The sequence below is a fragment of the Hyla sarda genome, chromosome 2 (genome assembly GCF_029499605.1).
Source record: "Hyla sarda isolate aHylSar1 chromosome 2, aHylSar1.hap1, whole genome shotgun sequence".
NCBI lineage: Eukaryota > Metazoa > Chordata > Amphibia > Anura > Hylidae > Hyla > Hyla sarda.
The window spans coordinates 324,211,626-324,228,595 of NC_079190.1; the positions used below are offsets into that span (position 1 = coordinate 324,211,626).

Here is a 16,970-nt window from a genome sequence, read left to right on the forward strand (position 1 = left end):
CGCCGAAATGTCAGAAAAAATGTTGGAGCAGGTTTAAATACAGTCTACAGCATAGGTCCTGAAGTCCATGCGCAGAATTTATCAAGAGCCTTACACCTTTTTATAAATTAGAAAGACCGGCCTAACCCTCTGTAGTTTAGTCTGTATTGATGCGGGACATAGACAGCTTTGATAAATATCCCCCTATGTATATAATTCTTAGTTTTTACACCCACTGCACTTTAGCACAGGTAGGGACTGGAACCATGGTTGTCGTTCTGCCGTTTATGGTGGATGGGCAAGTAGGGACAGCTTAGGGTCATGACACCTTTAATTAATTTAAGGTGGCCAATTGCAAGTTGTTGTTCTCTTTGACTCTTCTCTAAAGAGTGTCAACATGAGGGCATCAAGTTATCGCAAGGTTTTAAGCTGTCAGTGTCAACTGTAAGGCATAGTGAGGAAAAAGAAGACCACAGGCACTGTTCTTGTTAAGGCCAGATGTGGCAAGCCAAGTAAAATATTGGAGAGTCAAAGGCAAAGCATGGCGAGAAAGGTCAAAAACAGCCCACAGACCACTTCCAAAGACCTACAACATCATCTTGCAGCAGATGGTGTCACTGTGCATCGTTCAAACATTCGGTGCACTTTGCACAAGGAGAAGCTGTATGGGAGAGTGATGCAGAAGAAGCCTTTTCTGCACACACCACTAACAGAGTCGCTTGAGGTATGCAAACACAAGCCAGCTTTTATTTTGGAAGAAGTTTCTGTGGACTAATAAAACAATACGCTCCAGTGTATTATGCAGCGAAATATTATATGTCAATTCCACATGGCATCCTCAGTTTTACTCTTTTACAAATGACGCACCAAGTGGCGCAGTGTCACAACTGGCATTGCTTACCACACTTATATCTCTGCTAATAGCATATTGGACTTTGTTAGTCAATCAGTACTGAATTATTGCACAGTCCCATCAACGCATTCAGGCTTAGCACTTTACAATCCCTTCTCAGGGCTCACAATTTTCTGTTAAATTGTTAGTTAGGATAAGTCACATATAACACTGGCAATTGTACTATCCCATCAAAACATCCAAATTTGGCGATCCGCAATGCATGGACAGGACTTTGTAAACTTTGCTGTTCAGTGACTAAACATCCAATTGGTTTAGATATTGCATAATCCAATCACACACATAGAATTTGCTTCCTCTATATCCACACCTCAGTATTAGTGTTAAAGGGGTTTTCCATAAATCCATTTGACTATGCTACAGGGGCTGTAAAGTTAGTGTAGTTCATAATATAGTGTCTGTACCTGTGTGTGACGGTTTTCTCACAATTATTATGTGATTTTCACCCCAATATTTATTTTTAACAGCACACGAAATGACTGTTGTCTCAGATTTCTCCCAACTTGCAATGTAGCCGAGAGCTGACTCACTAATCAGCTGATGACAGGGAGCCTGTTTGCTTCAATGGGTGGAGGGATCGCTTGGTGGGAGAGAGATCAATCTGCAACTGATGATACAGCTGTAGGCACCCTGATTGAAAACCACAGGTCTTTTGAATGGATACAGCTCATTTATGTTTCAATGGGTTGGGTGGCTGATGTGTGGGAGGGAGGGAAATGGAATTTTGGGATTTGTAGGCAAAAAAGAAAACTCAAACAGGAAATACCAGTTCACAAAAAGCTAGCCACAGTGTTATGGTAATCTCCCAACATAGCAATTTAGCACCAAGACAAGTGAAGATCCTTCCTAAGCATGTCCATTACTGTCTGGCAGGTACATACTAAAATCACCTTATGGTGGATAACCCCTTTAATCCTCTTAGGACTTCCAATGCTGCGTGCAGCAATACAATAAAGCCTAGTGTGTGCAACAATACAATAAAAAAAAAAAAGATTATCAATAGAGAAATACTTTTTAAAGTTCCTGCCAATGTCACGAACTGTCCAGAGCAGGAGCAAATCCCTATAGCAAACCTCTCCTGCTCTGAACAATTCCTGACATGGATGTGGCAGCAGAGAGCACTGTGGTCGGACAGGAAAGAATTATACAACTCCTTATGGCGCTTACAGTACCTAATAAGTACTGGAAAGATTAAGATATTTAAATAGAAGTATTTTAAAAATCTGTATAACTTTCTAACACCAGTTGGTTTAAAAAAAATTCCACCAGAGTGCCCCATTAAGCCTCCTTAGTGTCCCTCCAGCCCTAAGGTTATTACATGAGGAGGGGGTTAGTTACAGTGTGTTATCTCAGTAGTAAGGTAATTACATGAAGAGTAGGTTTGTTACCATGTGTTATCAAGGTTGTAGTAATATGAGCAGGTTTTTGTTGCGGTGTATTATCAGGATGCTAATTCCAAAAGAAAGAGTTTGTTAAAGAGTTTTATCATTAAGGTAATTCCATGATGAGGATTTGTTGCAATGTATTATCAGGAAGGTAATTCCATGAGGAGAGTTTGTTACAGTGTATTATGGCAATGTTAATTCTAAGAGGAGGGTTTGTTACAGAGTTTTATCAGGAAGGTATTCCGTATGAAGAGTTTGTTACAGTGTGTACTCTTGAGTGACAGTCGCCCAGGGCCTGCACCCCCACATTATGAATGCAGATGTCCTCTACCACTTTAAATGAGCAGTGGCTGCTGAGAGCAGATGTGTCAGGTACAGGCACCCGTGCCTACTCACCAAAGAGGAGCGGGATAGCCGCCGCTGTGGAGTCAGACTGTGGTGATAACTAACTTCAGTCGGGGCCTACAACTTGTGGGCTATACAGGGGGGGTTGGTAATTCCTACAATGGGGGGGGGCATTATTACTGTTTGGGGAACTTTAGGTGCCTGAAAAGTGCAGAGCCTAAAATATTTAGCCAATATCCGTCCACGCCCAGGGAGATTAGCTCACGTGCCATGGGTTGCAAGCTTTTTGATAATGTTGCGCACTGTGGACAAAGGCAAATCTAGATCTCTGGAGATGGACTTGTAACCTTGAGATTGTTGATATTTTTCCACAATTTTGGTTTTCAAGTCCTCAGACAGTTCTCTTCTTCTTTTTCTGTTGTCCATGCTTAGTGTGGCACACACAGACACACAATGCAAAGACTAAGTGAACTTCTCTACTTTTTATCTGATTTCAGGTGAGATTTTTATATTGCCCACACCTGTTACTTGCCCCAGGTGAGTTTAAAGGAGCATCACATGCTTGAACAATCTTATTTTTCCACAATTTTTAAAGGGTGCCAATAATTTTGTCCAGCACTTTTGGTTGGTCAATATATCTGAAAGTTCATATGCAGGTGGTCTATAAGTATTGGGGTACACAGCAATGCCAAACATGTTTTGTGGGGGTCCCCTTCCTCAGTAGCAGTGTATAGTAGCAGGGGCGTACCTAGAGTATTTGGCACCCGGGGAGGACCCTTTGTTTGGCACCCCCCTCCCTTCCCCTCTTTAATTACACCCCCTCCCTCCACTCCCCCCAGGAGCAGACTGACAACAATCAGGGCCCTCAGATCAAAAAAAGGCAAGGGCCCCTGCTAGGCTCTGCAGCTTGTCAATCTTCTGCCACGCCCCTATTCCACCCAAATCCCCCACACACAATAAACTAAAATTTATATATGTAAGAAACACTTTAATGTAGGCAAATTTCCATGACCAATAATACTGGTATACAAGGAGTAAATATATACCACCACACAATAGCTGTATAATACCGCCATACTGCACTGAATAAAACCATTATACACAGACCAGTATACTATACAGGATCTGTATAAGTGATTATATACAGGACCATATGGCGGTAGATAACAGCTGTACACAAGATGTGTATACCATATAAGTGATTACAGTTACAATTTGGGACTCACAATTGCGCCTTTTCTGATCAGCGGCATCCTCTTTCCTTTTCTTCTCCATCCGGATAAGACCGCCATGTAGATCTCTTAACATCTGCAGGAAAAATATTTCAGATTTTGCATTTTTCCAGTGGTCGACCCTCCTCTACACAATCTTTCCATCTATAGGCCCACAAACTGTAATAATGCCCTCCTTGGTGTCCTGCACAGTAAAAGGGAAGGTAGGTAGGTAGCCAGGTAAATAGGTAACTAGGTAGGTAGATCAGGAAGCCAGATATGTAGGTAGGTGACAAGTTAGGTAGGTAGGGGGCTAGCTAGGTAGTTAGGCAGCCATGTATGAAGGCCAGGTATGTACATAGCTGGGTATGTAGGTAAGTAGTTAGGCATTCAGGTATAAAGTTAGGTAGCCCCCCTTCCCTGTAGGTATAGGCAGCAGGGTTAACCCCCCCTTCCCCAAAGGTATAGGCAGCAGAGTTAGCCCCCCACCCTCCCCCATAGGTTTAGGCAGCAGAGTTAAACCCCCTTCCCAATAGGTAAAGGAACAGAGTTAACCCCCTGTTCTCCTTAGGTATAGGAAGCAGAGTCCCCCCACCCCCTTTCCCCGTAGGTATAGGCAGAGTTAAGCCCCCCCCCCCGGTTCCCCATAGGTATAGGCAGAGTTAAACCCCTTTTTTCCCATAGGTGTAGACAGAGTTATCCCCCTCCTTTCCCCATAGGTATAGGCAGAGTCCCCCTCCTCTTCCCCATTGGTATAGGCAGACGTACGTCTATCGCGCATACAGGAGAATGTAGCGATGTCTGCTGGGGATCTAGGACGAGTGTCCCGGATCCTCAGTAGTAGTGGCGGCAGGTCAGTCCGCCCCTGGCACCCCCCTTTTGAGTGGCACCCGAGACGGGACACCCCCCCCCCCCCACCCCTTGGTACGCCACTGTATAGCAGTCTCCATGTTGAATCTGAGTGTTTGTATAGTCTTTGGCTTCTGATTAACAGGTGTCCCTGTCATTGTGAAAACATGGATTATAAAACATGGGCTGGACTTATAGATTGCATCTGACACATGGAAGAATCTTGGTTGCCAGAATACATTGAGAGCTGGATTAAAAACTTTTTTAAATGCATTAATAACATTAATAGCATTATCTAGAACTAGCCATATCAATGTTGAAGTTCATGTTACATGGAATATTAATATAATAAAATGTTAATATAATAAAATATTGATATAATAGAATGTTGTAATAGATATACTATATATATATATATATATATATATATACACATATATATGTATATATATATATATATATATATATAGATTCTAGTAATATAAAGTACGATCGAACAGAATATAAAATAAAATACATGAAATGTTAAAATGAAAAACATGAATATAACCATATTTATAAGGTCAAAGATCGTAATAGCCTCAATGGTAGGTAAAAATCAGGTGAAAAATCATGTTGTACTGACTCTCTTCCCATTGTTTTTGAAAAGAAAAAAAAAGAAAAAAAAATGAAAAACATGAATATAACCATATTTACAAGGTCAAAGATTGTAGTAGCTTCAAAGGTAGGTAAAAATCAGGTGAAAAATCAGGTAACAAGTCAATAATACGGATGTGGACAATTGTCCAATGCCTGTTACATTTATATCTAGATATAGACCGCATAATAATAGTTGATGTAGATAATTGGGCCAGACAAATAGGCTGGAAGTAAGAAAACTCAGTATGGGAGTATGTGTTGAAGGTCTGTGTGATAGTGTGGTACATATGATAGGTAACAAAATGGAACGAGAATGAGAGATTGGCAGGGTAAAAATAATGAGAAAAATAAGAGCAATAATAGTATATAGATATAAATAGATGCAATATAATATAATAGAATAAAATAATAAATAAATAATGGGAAATAGAAATGAAATAAAAATAATAAATAAAAAATAATAAAAAAAAAATAATAAATACTAATAGATAAATAACTACCAGGTGGGCTCCGCCTCTCGACCTGTCTAGTGCCAGGCTGTATACCCAGCGCCTGGATGGGTCCATGGTAAAACATGGTCTCAAACATTTTCACCCTGTGTTTTATTTAAGTTTATTAAAAAAAAATTATGTTTAATATTTCTTTTATTATTTATCTATTAATATTTATTTTTTATTTTGATAATTTATTTTTTATTACATTTTTATTTATATTATTTTTATTTCATTTCTATTTCCCATTCTTTATTTCTTATTTTATTTTAGTCAATTATATTGCATCTATTTATATCTATATATCTGAATTAATACTATTATTGCTCTTATTTTTCTTATTATTCTTACCCTGCCAATCTCGCATTCTGATGTTCCATTTTGTTACCTATCCTATGTACCACACTATCACACAGACCGTCAACGCTGGGCTATTAACTTAATAATAACAAAACAAAATATATTTAATATTTTATACCGAACTCTAACAACGTACATCGCTCTCTCCCTTCATTTACCCACCCACCCTCTCTTCTATATGGCCCACCCTCTCTTCTATATGATCATGCAAAGTAGGAATTGCTTTTTTTGAAAAATAACGGCGACCAGGTATGCGCCACTTGGGCTGAGCGCACCCAGTTAGTTGTCTAAAGGTGGTGGAGTTTGCAGAGATGGTACTGTGCTTGGTTTTCTGCATCTGGTAAGGTAAAAAAGACTGCAGGCCCCCCTGTAGACAGCAGCCCCCCCATAGACAGTGCCCCCCCCCCCGTTTAGACAGCAGCAGAGCCCCCAGTTTAGACAGCAGAAGCCCCCCCCCTCGTTTAGACAGAAGCAGCAGGGCCCCCCCCCCTTTAGGCAGCAGCAGGGCCCCCCCTTTAGGCAGCAGCAGCAGGGCCCCCCCTTTAGGCAGCAGCAGCAGGGCCCCCCCTTTAGACAGCAGCAGGGCCCCCCCTTTAGACAGCAGCAGCAGGGCCCCCCCTTTAGACAGCAGCAGCAGGGCCCCCCCTTTAGACAGCAGCAGCAGGGCCCCCCCTTTAGACAGCAGCAACAGAGCCCCCCTTTAGACAGCAGCAGCAGAGCCCCCCTTTAGACAGCAGCAGGGCCCCCCTTTAGACAGCAGCAGGGCCCCCTTTAGACAGCAGCAGCAGGGCCCCCCCCCCCCCTTTAGACAGCAGCAGCAGGGCCCCCCCTTTAGACAGCAACAGCAGGGCCCCCCCTTTAGACAGCAGCAGAAGGGCCCCCCTTTAGACAGCAGCAGCAGGGCCCCCCTTTAGACAGCATGCCCCCCTGTAGACATTAGCAGCAGCACACAGCTCACCTGCGGCTGTCCTCCATCGGGTGCTACCGCTCCACTGCCCCGTTCTTCCGTCCTCCCGGTCCGCATCATGGCGTCCTATGGAGGAGCATGTGACATATACGTCACTCCGCTTCCTCCGTAGCGTTACGCTGGGCGCAGGGGGGGAGGCGGAGTGACGTGTGTCACATGCTCCTCCATGGAACACTATGAAGCAGACGGGAGGACCGGAGAACGGGGCAGCAGAGCGGCAGCAGGTATCGGACGTGGTATCGGGGACAATAAACGAGTCCCTGATACCATGTAAATGGCTAGTATCGGCCCCGATACCGATACTAGTATTGGTATCGGGACATCCCTAGAAAAATTGCTATGTCCCACAGCAACCAATCAATCACTTCTTTTATATTTCACAGGTCTTTTTAAAAATAAAAGAAACAACCTGATTGGTTGCTATTGGCAACTGCACCACTCTATCTCTACACAGGTTTTGATAAATCTTCCCCATGTGTTTCTTATTCCTCATATTCTAGTGCCAGTACCATTCACCCAAAGTGAACCTGGAAAAGTTCTATTGTTCGCCGATCATCGAAATTCTGAGCGAAACCAGGTTCTTCAGTACTGAACTTTGCCTTAAATGACCTATGGATTCTGATAACTCTGCTAAGGCTGCATTCACACTATGTTTTGTCCATATGGGGACCGGATCCAGCAGGGGGATGGGAAAACTGGGCACTCCCGTATCCCAGCCAGCCCCATCTCATTCATTTGAATGATCCGACTGAAGTCAGATAGTGACTCCGGTCGGCTCATTTTTGCCCCATATCCGGTTTGCCGGCCAGACTGAAAACTGTAGCATACCACAGTTTTCAGTCCGGCCAGAAAACCGGATACAAGGCAAAAATGAGCCGACTGGAGTCATTATCTGACTCTGGTCAGATCATTCAAATGAATGAGATGGGGCTGGCTGGGATACGGGAGTGCCTGGTTTTCCCAACCCCCAGCCGGATCCTGTCCCGTATGGACAAAACGTAGTGTGAACCCAGCATAAGACAGGTTCCATTCTCCCAAATCTATTGTTGCCCCTGAGATGAGCAGAAAAGTAAATCACAGGGGTAAAAGGTTTGCAATTCTACAAATTCCTTTGTGACTACTATTTTCCTTATGGAATGTTCAAGGGTTTGTCTGGGAAGTCATTTTTATGTGCAAATGTAGTCAGAAAGGGCTAAAAAATTATCCTCTGATGCCATTCTGATGGTGTCCAGGGTCCTAATGTTAAGCACTTCCTGCTCCGGTCTTGACAAAAAGAAGTGCCCACTCAGTCAATCACTGGTAGCACTCTCTTCACAGCAGTGACTTTAGAGCAGAAAATCAGAGGAGAGGAGGGAGTGTTACAAAGCGGTGTTCTGAAGTCATTTATTGTTTTTTTCTTATGTGAGTCAAATGTATCAACCCCTTGTGATAGTATGATAAATATGTAGTGCATAAGTAAAACTAAAGCAAAAAATAAATAAAAAAATACTTCAGAACTCACTTACCAAAGCAACAATGATAAATGTCCCCCTTTGTCTCCTGAATGAGTAATGATACAGTTATGTTGCTAAACCAGATGTGGCTGGAGCATATGTGTCAGGCTCAAGGCCTGATTATTAACATCCTATATGTGTATTATAAATTATAACTGTGTGTGATGGATTATCCAAGACATGGGTGAGTTTGCGTATTGCATTTTGACGTTTGTGTATTGCATTTCAATGGGGGTCTGGCTGTTTGTTTGTATCTCCTTTGAAGTCAGAGGCTCTTTTGAAGCAGCAGAATGTAAGGGCACTCTGGTCCCATCATATAATCACACAGATAAGAGGGCCAGGAACAGAGATGCCCCCCCCTCCCCTGCCCCTGGTGGGATCAGAGGGGAGGGGGGAATGGAGTCTCCCTCCAAAAAGGCAGATATATAATATTTAACAATGCTAGACTCAGGTTGTTCAATGCTGTGCAACAAGCTGACAAGACCATCCTAAGAACAGCTGGAACTCACTCTCATGGACTGCTATATCATCATGCTGTAAGAACTTAATCTTTTGTTTTCTGAACTTGCCTTGCTAAATTCTTTCATATTTTTGTAACTGTATGTCATTTGTTTCTGTATTTTTATATAGTCAGCACTGTGATACCTTTTATCAGATTAAATGTTTAATTAATCAGCTCTGGTCTTTGATCTCTAAATATATGAGCTCACCTTTCTGAAGGCAGCTCTGGTGGAAACACGTTTATCTAAGGGTTAATTTGGTGACTTGCTGGGACTAGTAGTGGATACCCAGAGGTCTGGTGGCCTTAACCCTTGCACCATCACACTCTCTCTAGAGTCTTAGCTGGACCGATAGGGTGTGATCGTGACAACTGGTGGCAGCGTCAGGATATATTTAGAGATTTTTAGTGCTTGCTGGATTTTACCTGTAAGGAAATCTTAGCACTAAAAAGAAATTGCATACATATTCTTGTGTGTAAATTCCAAAGACAGAGCTCAGTGGTGGTTTAAAAGACATACAAAAAGAGTGCAAGACAGTTCTGTCCTCCTCATCTCCTGTTTTACCTCCTCTGTCTCATCTCGGAAATATGGAGGCATATTGCAAACAGTCCAAGCCTGCACTGGAGCTAATGTGCCAAGGAAAGGATATCCCTACTGCAGGAAAGAACAAGGAACAACTTATTGCTGATCTTGTGGAGTATGATGCCCGTGCAGAAGAGCTGAGTGACATGAGACAAAGTCCTACAGCTGGAACTGCCATCCAAGGACTGATATCTCCTGGGGAATACAACATTACTCCCCATCAGGACAGTACTCCACATGAGGCCTTGGACTCTTATATGCGGACTGCCTTACAACACCTTGGGAATGTGGATGCCAATATGAAACTCCAACTGCTTCTCCAGTACCAAACTGCAGAGAGAGAGGCACAGATACGAGCTGCAGAGAGAGAGAGGCGGCAGAGAGAGAGGCCCAGGCACGAGCTGCAGAGAGAGAGGCAGCAGAGAGAGAGGCCCAGCGGAGGCATGAACTGGAGGTTCTGAGGCTGAGAGAGGATGCTTCATCCGCACGGAGTGATGTGCAGGATCAAGGAGACCACAAACCCCGCTTGGAACATTTCCCTATGTTGGAGAAAGATGGTGATCTGGATGTGTTCCTGAGGGGATTTGAAAAGGTTCGCCGGCAGTTCCATCTACCTAAGGAACAGTGGGGACGATATCTAACCCCACGGCTGCGAGGGAAAGCTCTGGATGTGTTTGCTTTGCTTCCCTCTGAAAGTGACCAGGACTATGAGGCAATAAAATCTGCCCTGCTAATAAGTTTTAATCTGACTCCAGAGGCTTATCGGAAAAGATTTAGGACTTTGCAACAAAGCGCCACAGAAAGCTGCACTGAACATGCAGGTCAGCTAAGGACTGCATTCAGGCAATGGACTGGGGGCCTACAAGTCACTACCTATGAGGCCCTGGAGGACTTGATGGTCCTGGATCAGTTTCTCCAAACACGGAGCTTTGAAGCCAGAGAGTGGATTTTGGACCGCAAGCCCAAGACAGCAATGGAAGCAGTAGAACTAGGAGATGACTTTGCCAATAACCGGGTGCCAGCAGCAAAGCGTGGATCTGCACAAGCTGGAGCAAGTACCTGGAGGGGAGCCACACAACCACAAAGCACCACCAGGCCAGCCAGGAAATTCTTGCCATCATCCCCAAAAGCAACAGGAGCCACATTGGGTCCAGGGGACACCCGCCGATGTTACAGATGCAACAATATTGGGCACCTGAGTGCCACTTGCCCCAACACAAAGAATTCTCCACCAGTAGCTGGAGGACACACAGCCGTTCTTCTGGTGTCCGGAGCGGTGGAGAAAAGAGCGGATAACCTGCAGAGTGTAACTGTGGGTGACCGGGTGACAGTGGGTTTGCGAGATTCTGGAGCCTCCTTTACCTTGGTGCGGCCTGAAGTGGTGGATACAGAGGACATCATCCCTGGAAGAACCATGGCTTTAAAAGGAATTGGAGGTGTGCGGCCTGCTATGCCCATGGCCTGTGTGTACCTGGATTGGGGTACAGGCAAAGGTTTGCGGGAGGTGGGGGTCTCTAAGGACATCCCTGTTAATGTTCTGCTGTGGAATGATTTGGGTCGGATGCTCTGTGATTATGCTCCAGAGGACACTACCTGCACACCGGAAGGGCTAGGAGAGAGCCCTGTTCATTCTGAGGTACTGTGCGAGACTTTGGGAGACACTGCGAAATGTGGTAACTGTGAGGGAGTGCAGGGGATTGATAATTGTTTACCTGTGACTGAACCAGTAATGTTTTCCAAAAGTGGAATGGGGTGTATTGTGAAACATGGTAACTGGGAGGGAGTGCAGGGGATTGATAATTGTTTACCTGTGACTGAACCAGTAATGTTTTAAAAAAAAAGTGGAATGGGGTGTATTGTGAAACGTGGTAACTGGGAGGGAGTGCAGGGGACTGATAATTGTTTACCTGTGACTGAACCAGTAATGTTTTCCAAAAGTGGAATGGGGTGTATTGTAAAATGTGGTGACAATGCATTGCCAATGCCAAAACCTAGTGGAGATGGGCTAGGGGGAGGGGTTGGTGTTCCCCTGGTGACATGTAAGGATGAGGGACCAGCAGTGAGTGATATGTCCCAATCCTGTGAGCCTAATGAGGAGGAGGGTAGGAGTGATAGCCCTGTGTATGATGCCTGTATTGTTATGTCTGGAACTGAGGGGGAGGAAGGTAAACCCCAGGGAGGCATACCAATGGTGGCAGTGGTAACGCGTCAGCAGCATGTCAGGGCTGCAGCTTTGAAAGGAAGGGAGGATGGTGATGCAAGGTGCAAGCTGTGTGACTTGCAAGCTCCAGCAGAGGAAGGCGGAGATGCTAGTTCACCTGGGGGAAATGTGCTCCCTGATACCACGAGATGGGGGGAGGGAAATGAGCATTTCCGGGAAGCTTTGCGCAGTGACCCTTCCCTTGAAGGGCTGAGACAAAGTGCTGAGCATACAGATGTTGACACAGAGGGGCATCGGGTATATTGGGAAAATGATACCTTGTACTGGGAGTCCCTTTCCAAAGGCATGCTAGGGGCCCAGGAGAGAGAAAGGCAGTTAGTGGTTCCTAGGCAGTACAGGAAAGAGCTGCTGAGGTTGGCCCATGAGACCCCCCTGGCAGGACCTTTGGGAGTGGCCTATGCGGTCATAGAGAAGGAATGTCTAGCTGTGGTCTGGGCTTTGCAAAAATTACAGCCATACCTGTATGGCAGGGATTTTACTGTTATAACTGATCACAACCCTCTACATTGGTTGGACAGAGTGTCCGGTAACAATGGCACCTTGAAACAAATGCTAAAAACATTTGTAGAATCGGAGGGCAGATACTGGGAAAAGTAATTACCCCATCTGTTATTTGCTTACAGGGAGGTACCCCAAGAGCCTACAGGTTTCTCGCCCTTTGAGTTATTATATGATCACAAAGTGGGGGGACCCCGAGATTAAGTTAGGGAAGAATGGGAAGGGGGGCTACCTGCCCCTGAGACTTCTGTGGTGGAGTATGCTCTGAGATTCAGGGACAGGATGTAGACATTGACTGGGCTGGCACATGACAACCTCACAGCAGCACGGGGGACCGGGTCTATGAAGTGGGACAGAAGGTAATGGTTCTGAACCCCATCAGGCAGAATAAGTTGCAGCCTGCCTGGGAGGGTCCCTTCCCCATTTTGTAGTGCCTAGAACCCACCACATATGTAGTTGCCCTTGATGAGAAAGGTCAGAGGCAAAGACAGTAGCACATTAATATGGCATACTATGACCCTGAGAAGGTGGTACTCAGTGTATGTAGAGCACCAGAGGAAGGGCTGGGTAGTGATCCCCTACTAGACCTAGTGGAGGAAGCTAAGAGCCAGGGATCCCTTCAGAATGTAGAGCTCAATCCACAGCTCTTAGCTGCAAAGAAAAGGCAGCTAAATGAGGAAATAGGCCCCTTCAGTGCCATCTTTGCCTGGGAATGCAGGGCCTGTGGTGTCAAGAAAAGAAATAGATGGTTAATGGAGACAGATCTATCAGCCTGGCAAGGCAAGATCTCTCTGTCCCCATCTTAAGGGGGAGGTGTCAGGCTCAAGGCCTGATTATTAAAATCATATATGTGTATTATAAATTATAACTGTGTTTGATGGATTATCCAAGACATGGGTGAGAGGTCATTCAGACGGTGAATCCATTTGTGTATTGCATTTTATTGGGGGTCTGGCTGTTTGTTTGTATCTCCTTTGAAGTCAGAGGCTCTTTTGAAGCAGCACGATGTAAGGGCACTCTGGTCCCATCATATAATCACACAGATAAGAGGGCCAGGAACAGAGATGCCCCCCTCCCCTGCCCCTGGTGGGATCAGAGGGGAGGGGGGAATGGAGTCTCCCTCCAAAAAGGCAGATATATAATATTTAACAATGCTAGACTCAGGTTGTTCAATGCTGTGCAACAAGCTGACAAGACCATCCTAAGAACAGCTGGAACCCACTCTCATGGACTGCTATATCATCATGCTGTAAGAACTTCATCTTTGGTTTTCTGAACTTGCCTTGCTAAACTCTTTCATATTTTTGTAACTGTATGTCATTTGTTTCTGTATTTTTATATAGTCAGCACTGTGATACCTTTTATCAGATTAAATGTTTAATTAATCAGCTCTGGTCTTTGATCTCTAAATATATGAGCTCACCTTTCTGAAGGCAGCTCTGGTGGAAACACGTTTATCTAAGGGTTAATTTGGTGACTTGCTGGGACTAGTAGTGGATACCCAGAGGTCTGGCGGCTTTAACCCTTGCACCCTCACACTCTCTCTAGCGTCTTAGCTGGACCGATAGGGTGTGATCGTGACAATATGCAGGAGGAATCAGGATATAGGGGGGATTTATCAAGCTAAGGGTGCATTCACACCAAGTTTTATACATACGGGTGCCGGATCCGGCGGTGGTAGGTGCAAACCGGGCACTCCCGTACACCCGCCGGATCAGCCCGTGACTCCATTTACTTTAATGACCCAACCGGAGTCAAACGGTGACTCTGGTCAGCTCAGTTTTGACCCGTATGCGGTTTCCTGACCGGACCTAAAACCGTAGTTTACTACGGTTTTAGGTCCGGTCCAAAACCGCATACGGGTCAAAACTGAGCTGACCGGAGTCACCATTTGACTCCGGTCGGGTCATTAAAGTAAATGGAGTCACGGGCTGATCCGGCCGGGGTACGGGAGCGCCCGGTTTGCCCCTCCCCCCGCCGGATCCGGCACCCTGTACAAAACGTGGTGTGAATGCACCCTAAGTCTTTGGTATGCATGTTTTCATTTTTTTAAATTTTGCTCTTTGTTGTGCCTTATGTGCGACAAATTTATCAAAAGGTTAAATTATTAATTTTGTTGCATTTATTGCAAAGTGAGGGAAATCACCACTAAGGTTCACCTTCCAAGACAGCTTTGATGTGATGTAGGTTTAAGATGTGTTTTTGCTTGTGCGACTGTTTTTAGTTTTGCAAAATTTGGATGTTGATAAATTTGTGATCACTGCAAGGTGAAATAAAAAAAGCCATACTTATGAGTGTTTGGAAGTTTTGCAATTTCTGCACAGCTAACAGAAAAGTCGTAAAAAAAAATAAATAAATAAAAAAAAACAGGCTCACATGCGACATTCTGTGTGACAAATGTAAGGGGGGAAATCCATAAATGCAATGATAGCTCTCTGTCATAGTCACTTCTGCCAAAATTGTCTTCCCTAGAGTACAGCAAGGAAACAGTTTTCACAGGAGGGATCAAAAGCTCCTTCTATGTATTGTCTTTGGCTGCACCAGTAGCACAATAATTGACTTTTATTGGTGGGGTCCCAGCAGAGAAAGTCTGAGGTTCTGAAGTTCTGGCCTAGTATACAAGCAGCATTTTCATATGTAAATATATGTGGCATAACAAAGCACAAATAAAAGGGAGAAGGATTTGCATTGGAGGATAAGAGGTAGCTCGAGTAACATGTAATGTAGGGACTGATACTAGGATGTTGTGAGTCTGCAGCACACTGATCTGATAGCAGAAGCATTACAGGTACTCCGGTGGAAAACTTTTTTTTTTTTTTTTTTTTTTTAAATCAACTGGTGCCGGAAAGTTAAACAGATTTGTAAATTACTTCTATTAAAAAATCTTAATCCTTCCAGTACTTATTAGCTGCTGAATACTACAGAGGAAATTCTTTGCTTTTCGGAACACAGAGCTCTCTGCTGACATCACGAGCACAGTGCTCTCTGCTGACATCTCTGTCCATTTTAAGAACTGTCCAAAGTAGGAGAAAATCCCCATTGCAAACATATGCTGCTCTGGACAGTTCCTAAAATGGACAGAGAAGTCAGCAGAGAGCACTGTGCTCGAGATGTCAGGAGAGAGCACTGTGTACCAAAAAGAAAAGAACTTCCTCTGGGCACTATTGTGTAATGTAATAATTCTAATCTCATTGATATCAGACTGATCATATCAGATGGGGGGCACTATTGTGTAATGTAATAATTCTAATCTCATTGATATCAGACTGATCATATCACATGGGGGGGCACTATTGTGTAATGTAATATTTCTAATCTCATTGATATCAGACTGATCATATTAGAAGGGGGGGCACTATTGTGTAATGTAATAATTCTAATCTCAGTGATATCAGATTGATCGTATTAGATGGGGGACACTATTGTGTAATAATTCTAATCTCATTGATATCAGATTGATCGTATTAGATGGGAGACACTATTGTGTAATAATTCTAATCTCATTGATATCAGACTGATCATATCACATGGGGGGCACTATTGTGTAATGTAATAATTCTAATCTCATTGATATCGGACTGATCATATCAGATGGGGGGCACTATTGTGTAATGTAATAATTCTAATCTCATTGATATCAGACTGATCATATCACATGGGGGGGCACTATTGTGTAATGTAATATTTCTAATCTCATTGATATCAGACTGATCATATTAGAAGGGGGGGGGCACTATTGTGTAATGTAATAATTCTAATCTCATTGATATCAGATTGATCGTATTAGATGGGGGACACTATTGTGTAATAATTCTAATCTCATTGATATCAGACTGATCATATTAGATGGGGGGCACTATTATGTAATGTAATAATTCTAATCTCATTAATATCAGACTGATCATATCAGATGGGGGGCACTATTGTGTAATGTAATAATTCTAATCTCATTGATATCAGACTGATCATATTAGATGGGGGGCACTATTGTGTAATGTAATAATTCTAATCTCATTGATATCAGACTGATCATATTAGATGGGGTGCACTATTGTGTAATGTAATCATTCTTATCTCATTGATATCAGACTGATCATATCACATGGGGGGCACTATTATGTAGTGTAATAATTATAATCTCATTGATATTAGACTGATCATATTGGATGGGATGCACTATTGTGTAATGTAATAATTCTAATCTCATTGATATCAGACTGATCATATTAGATGGGGGGCACTATTGTGTAATGTAATAATTCTAATCTCATTGATATCAGACTGATCATATTAGATAGGGGGGCACTATTATGTAATGTAATAATTCTAATCTCATTGATATCAGACTGATCATATTAGATGGGGTGCACTATTGTGTAATGTAATAATTCTAATCTCATTGATATCAGACTGATCATATTAGATGGGGGGCACTATTGTGTAATGTAATAATTCTAATCTCATTGATATCAGACTGATTATATTAGATAGGGGGGCACTATCGTGTAATGTAATAATTCTAATCTCATTGATATCA

The 16,970-nt window shown here is 43.5% G+C and overlaps 1 protein-coding gene across 1 annotated transcript; it reads left to right on the forward strand.

Annotated features, from left to right (window-relative positions):
* Positions 1-520: 520 nt before the first annotated feature.
* LOC130357457 (uncharacterized) lies at positions 521-11,275 on the forward strand (the record flags this gene model as incomplete). Its single annotated transcript, XM_056560152.1, has 2 exons — positions 521-703; positions 10,265-11,275. Coding segments are annotated over exons 1-2 (1,194 nt in total), but the record flags the coding sequence as incomplete, so codon positions are not given.
* Between the last annotated feature and the right edge of the window lie 5,695 nt (positions 11,276-16,970).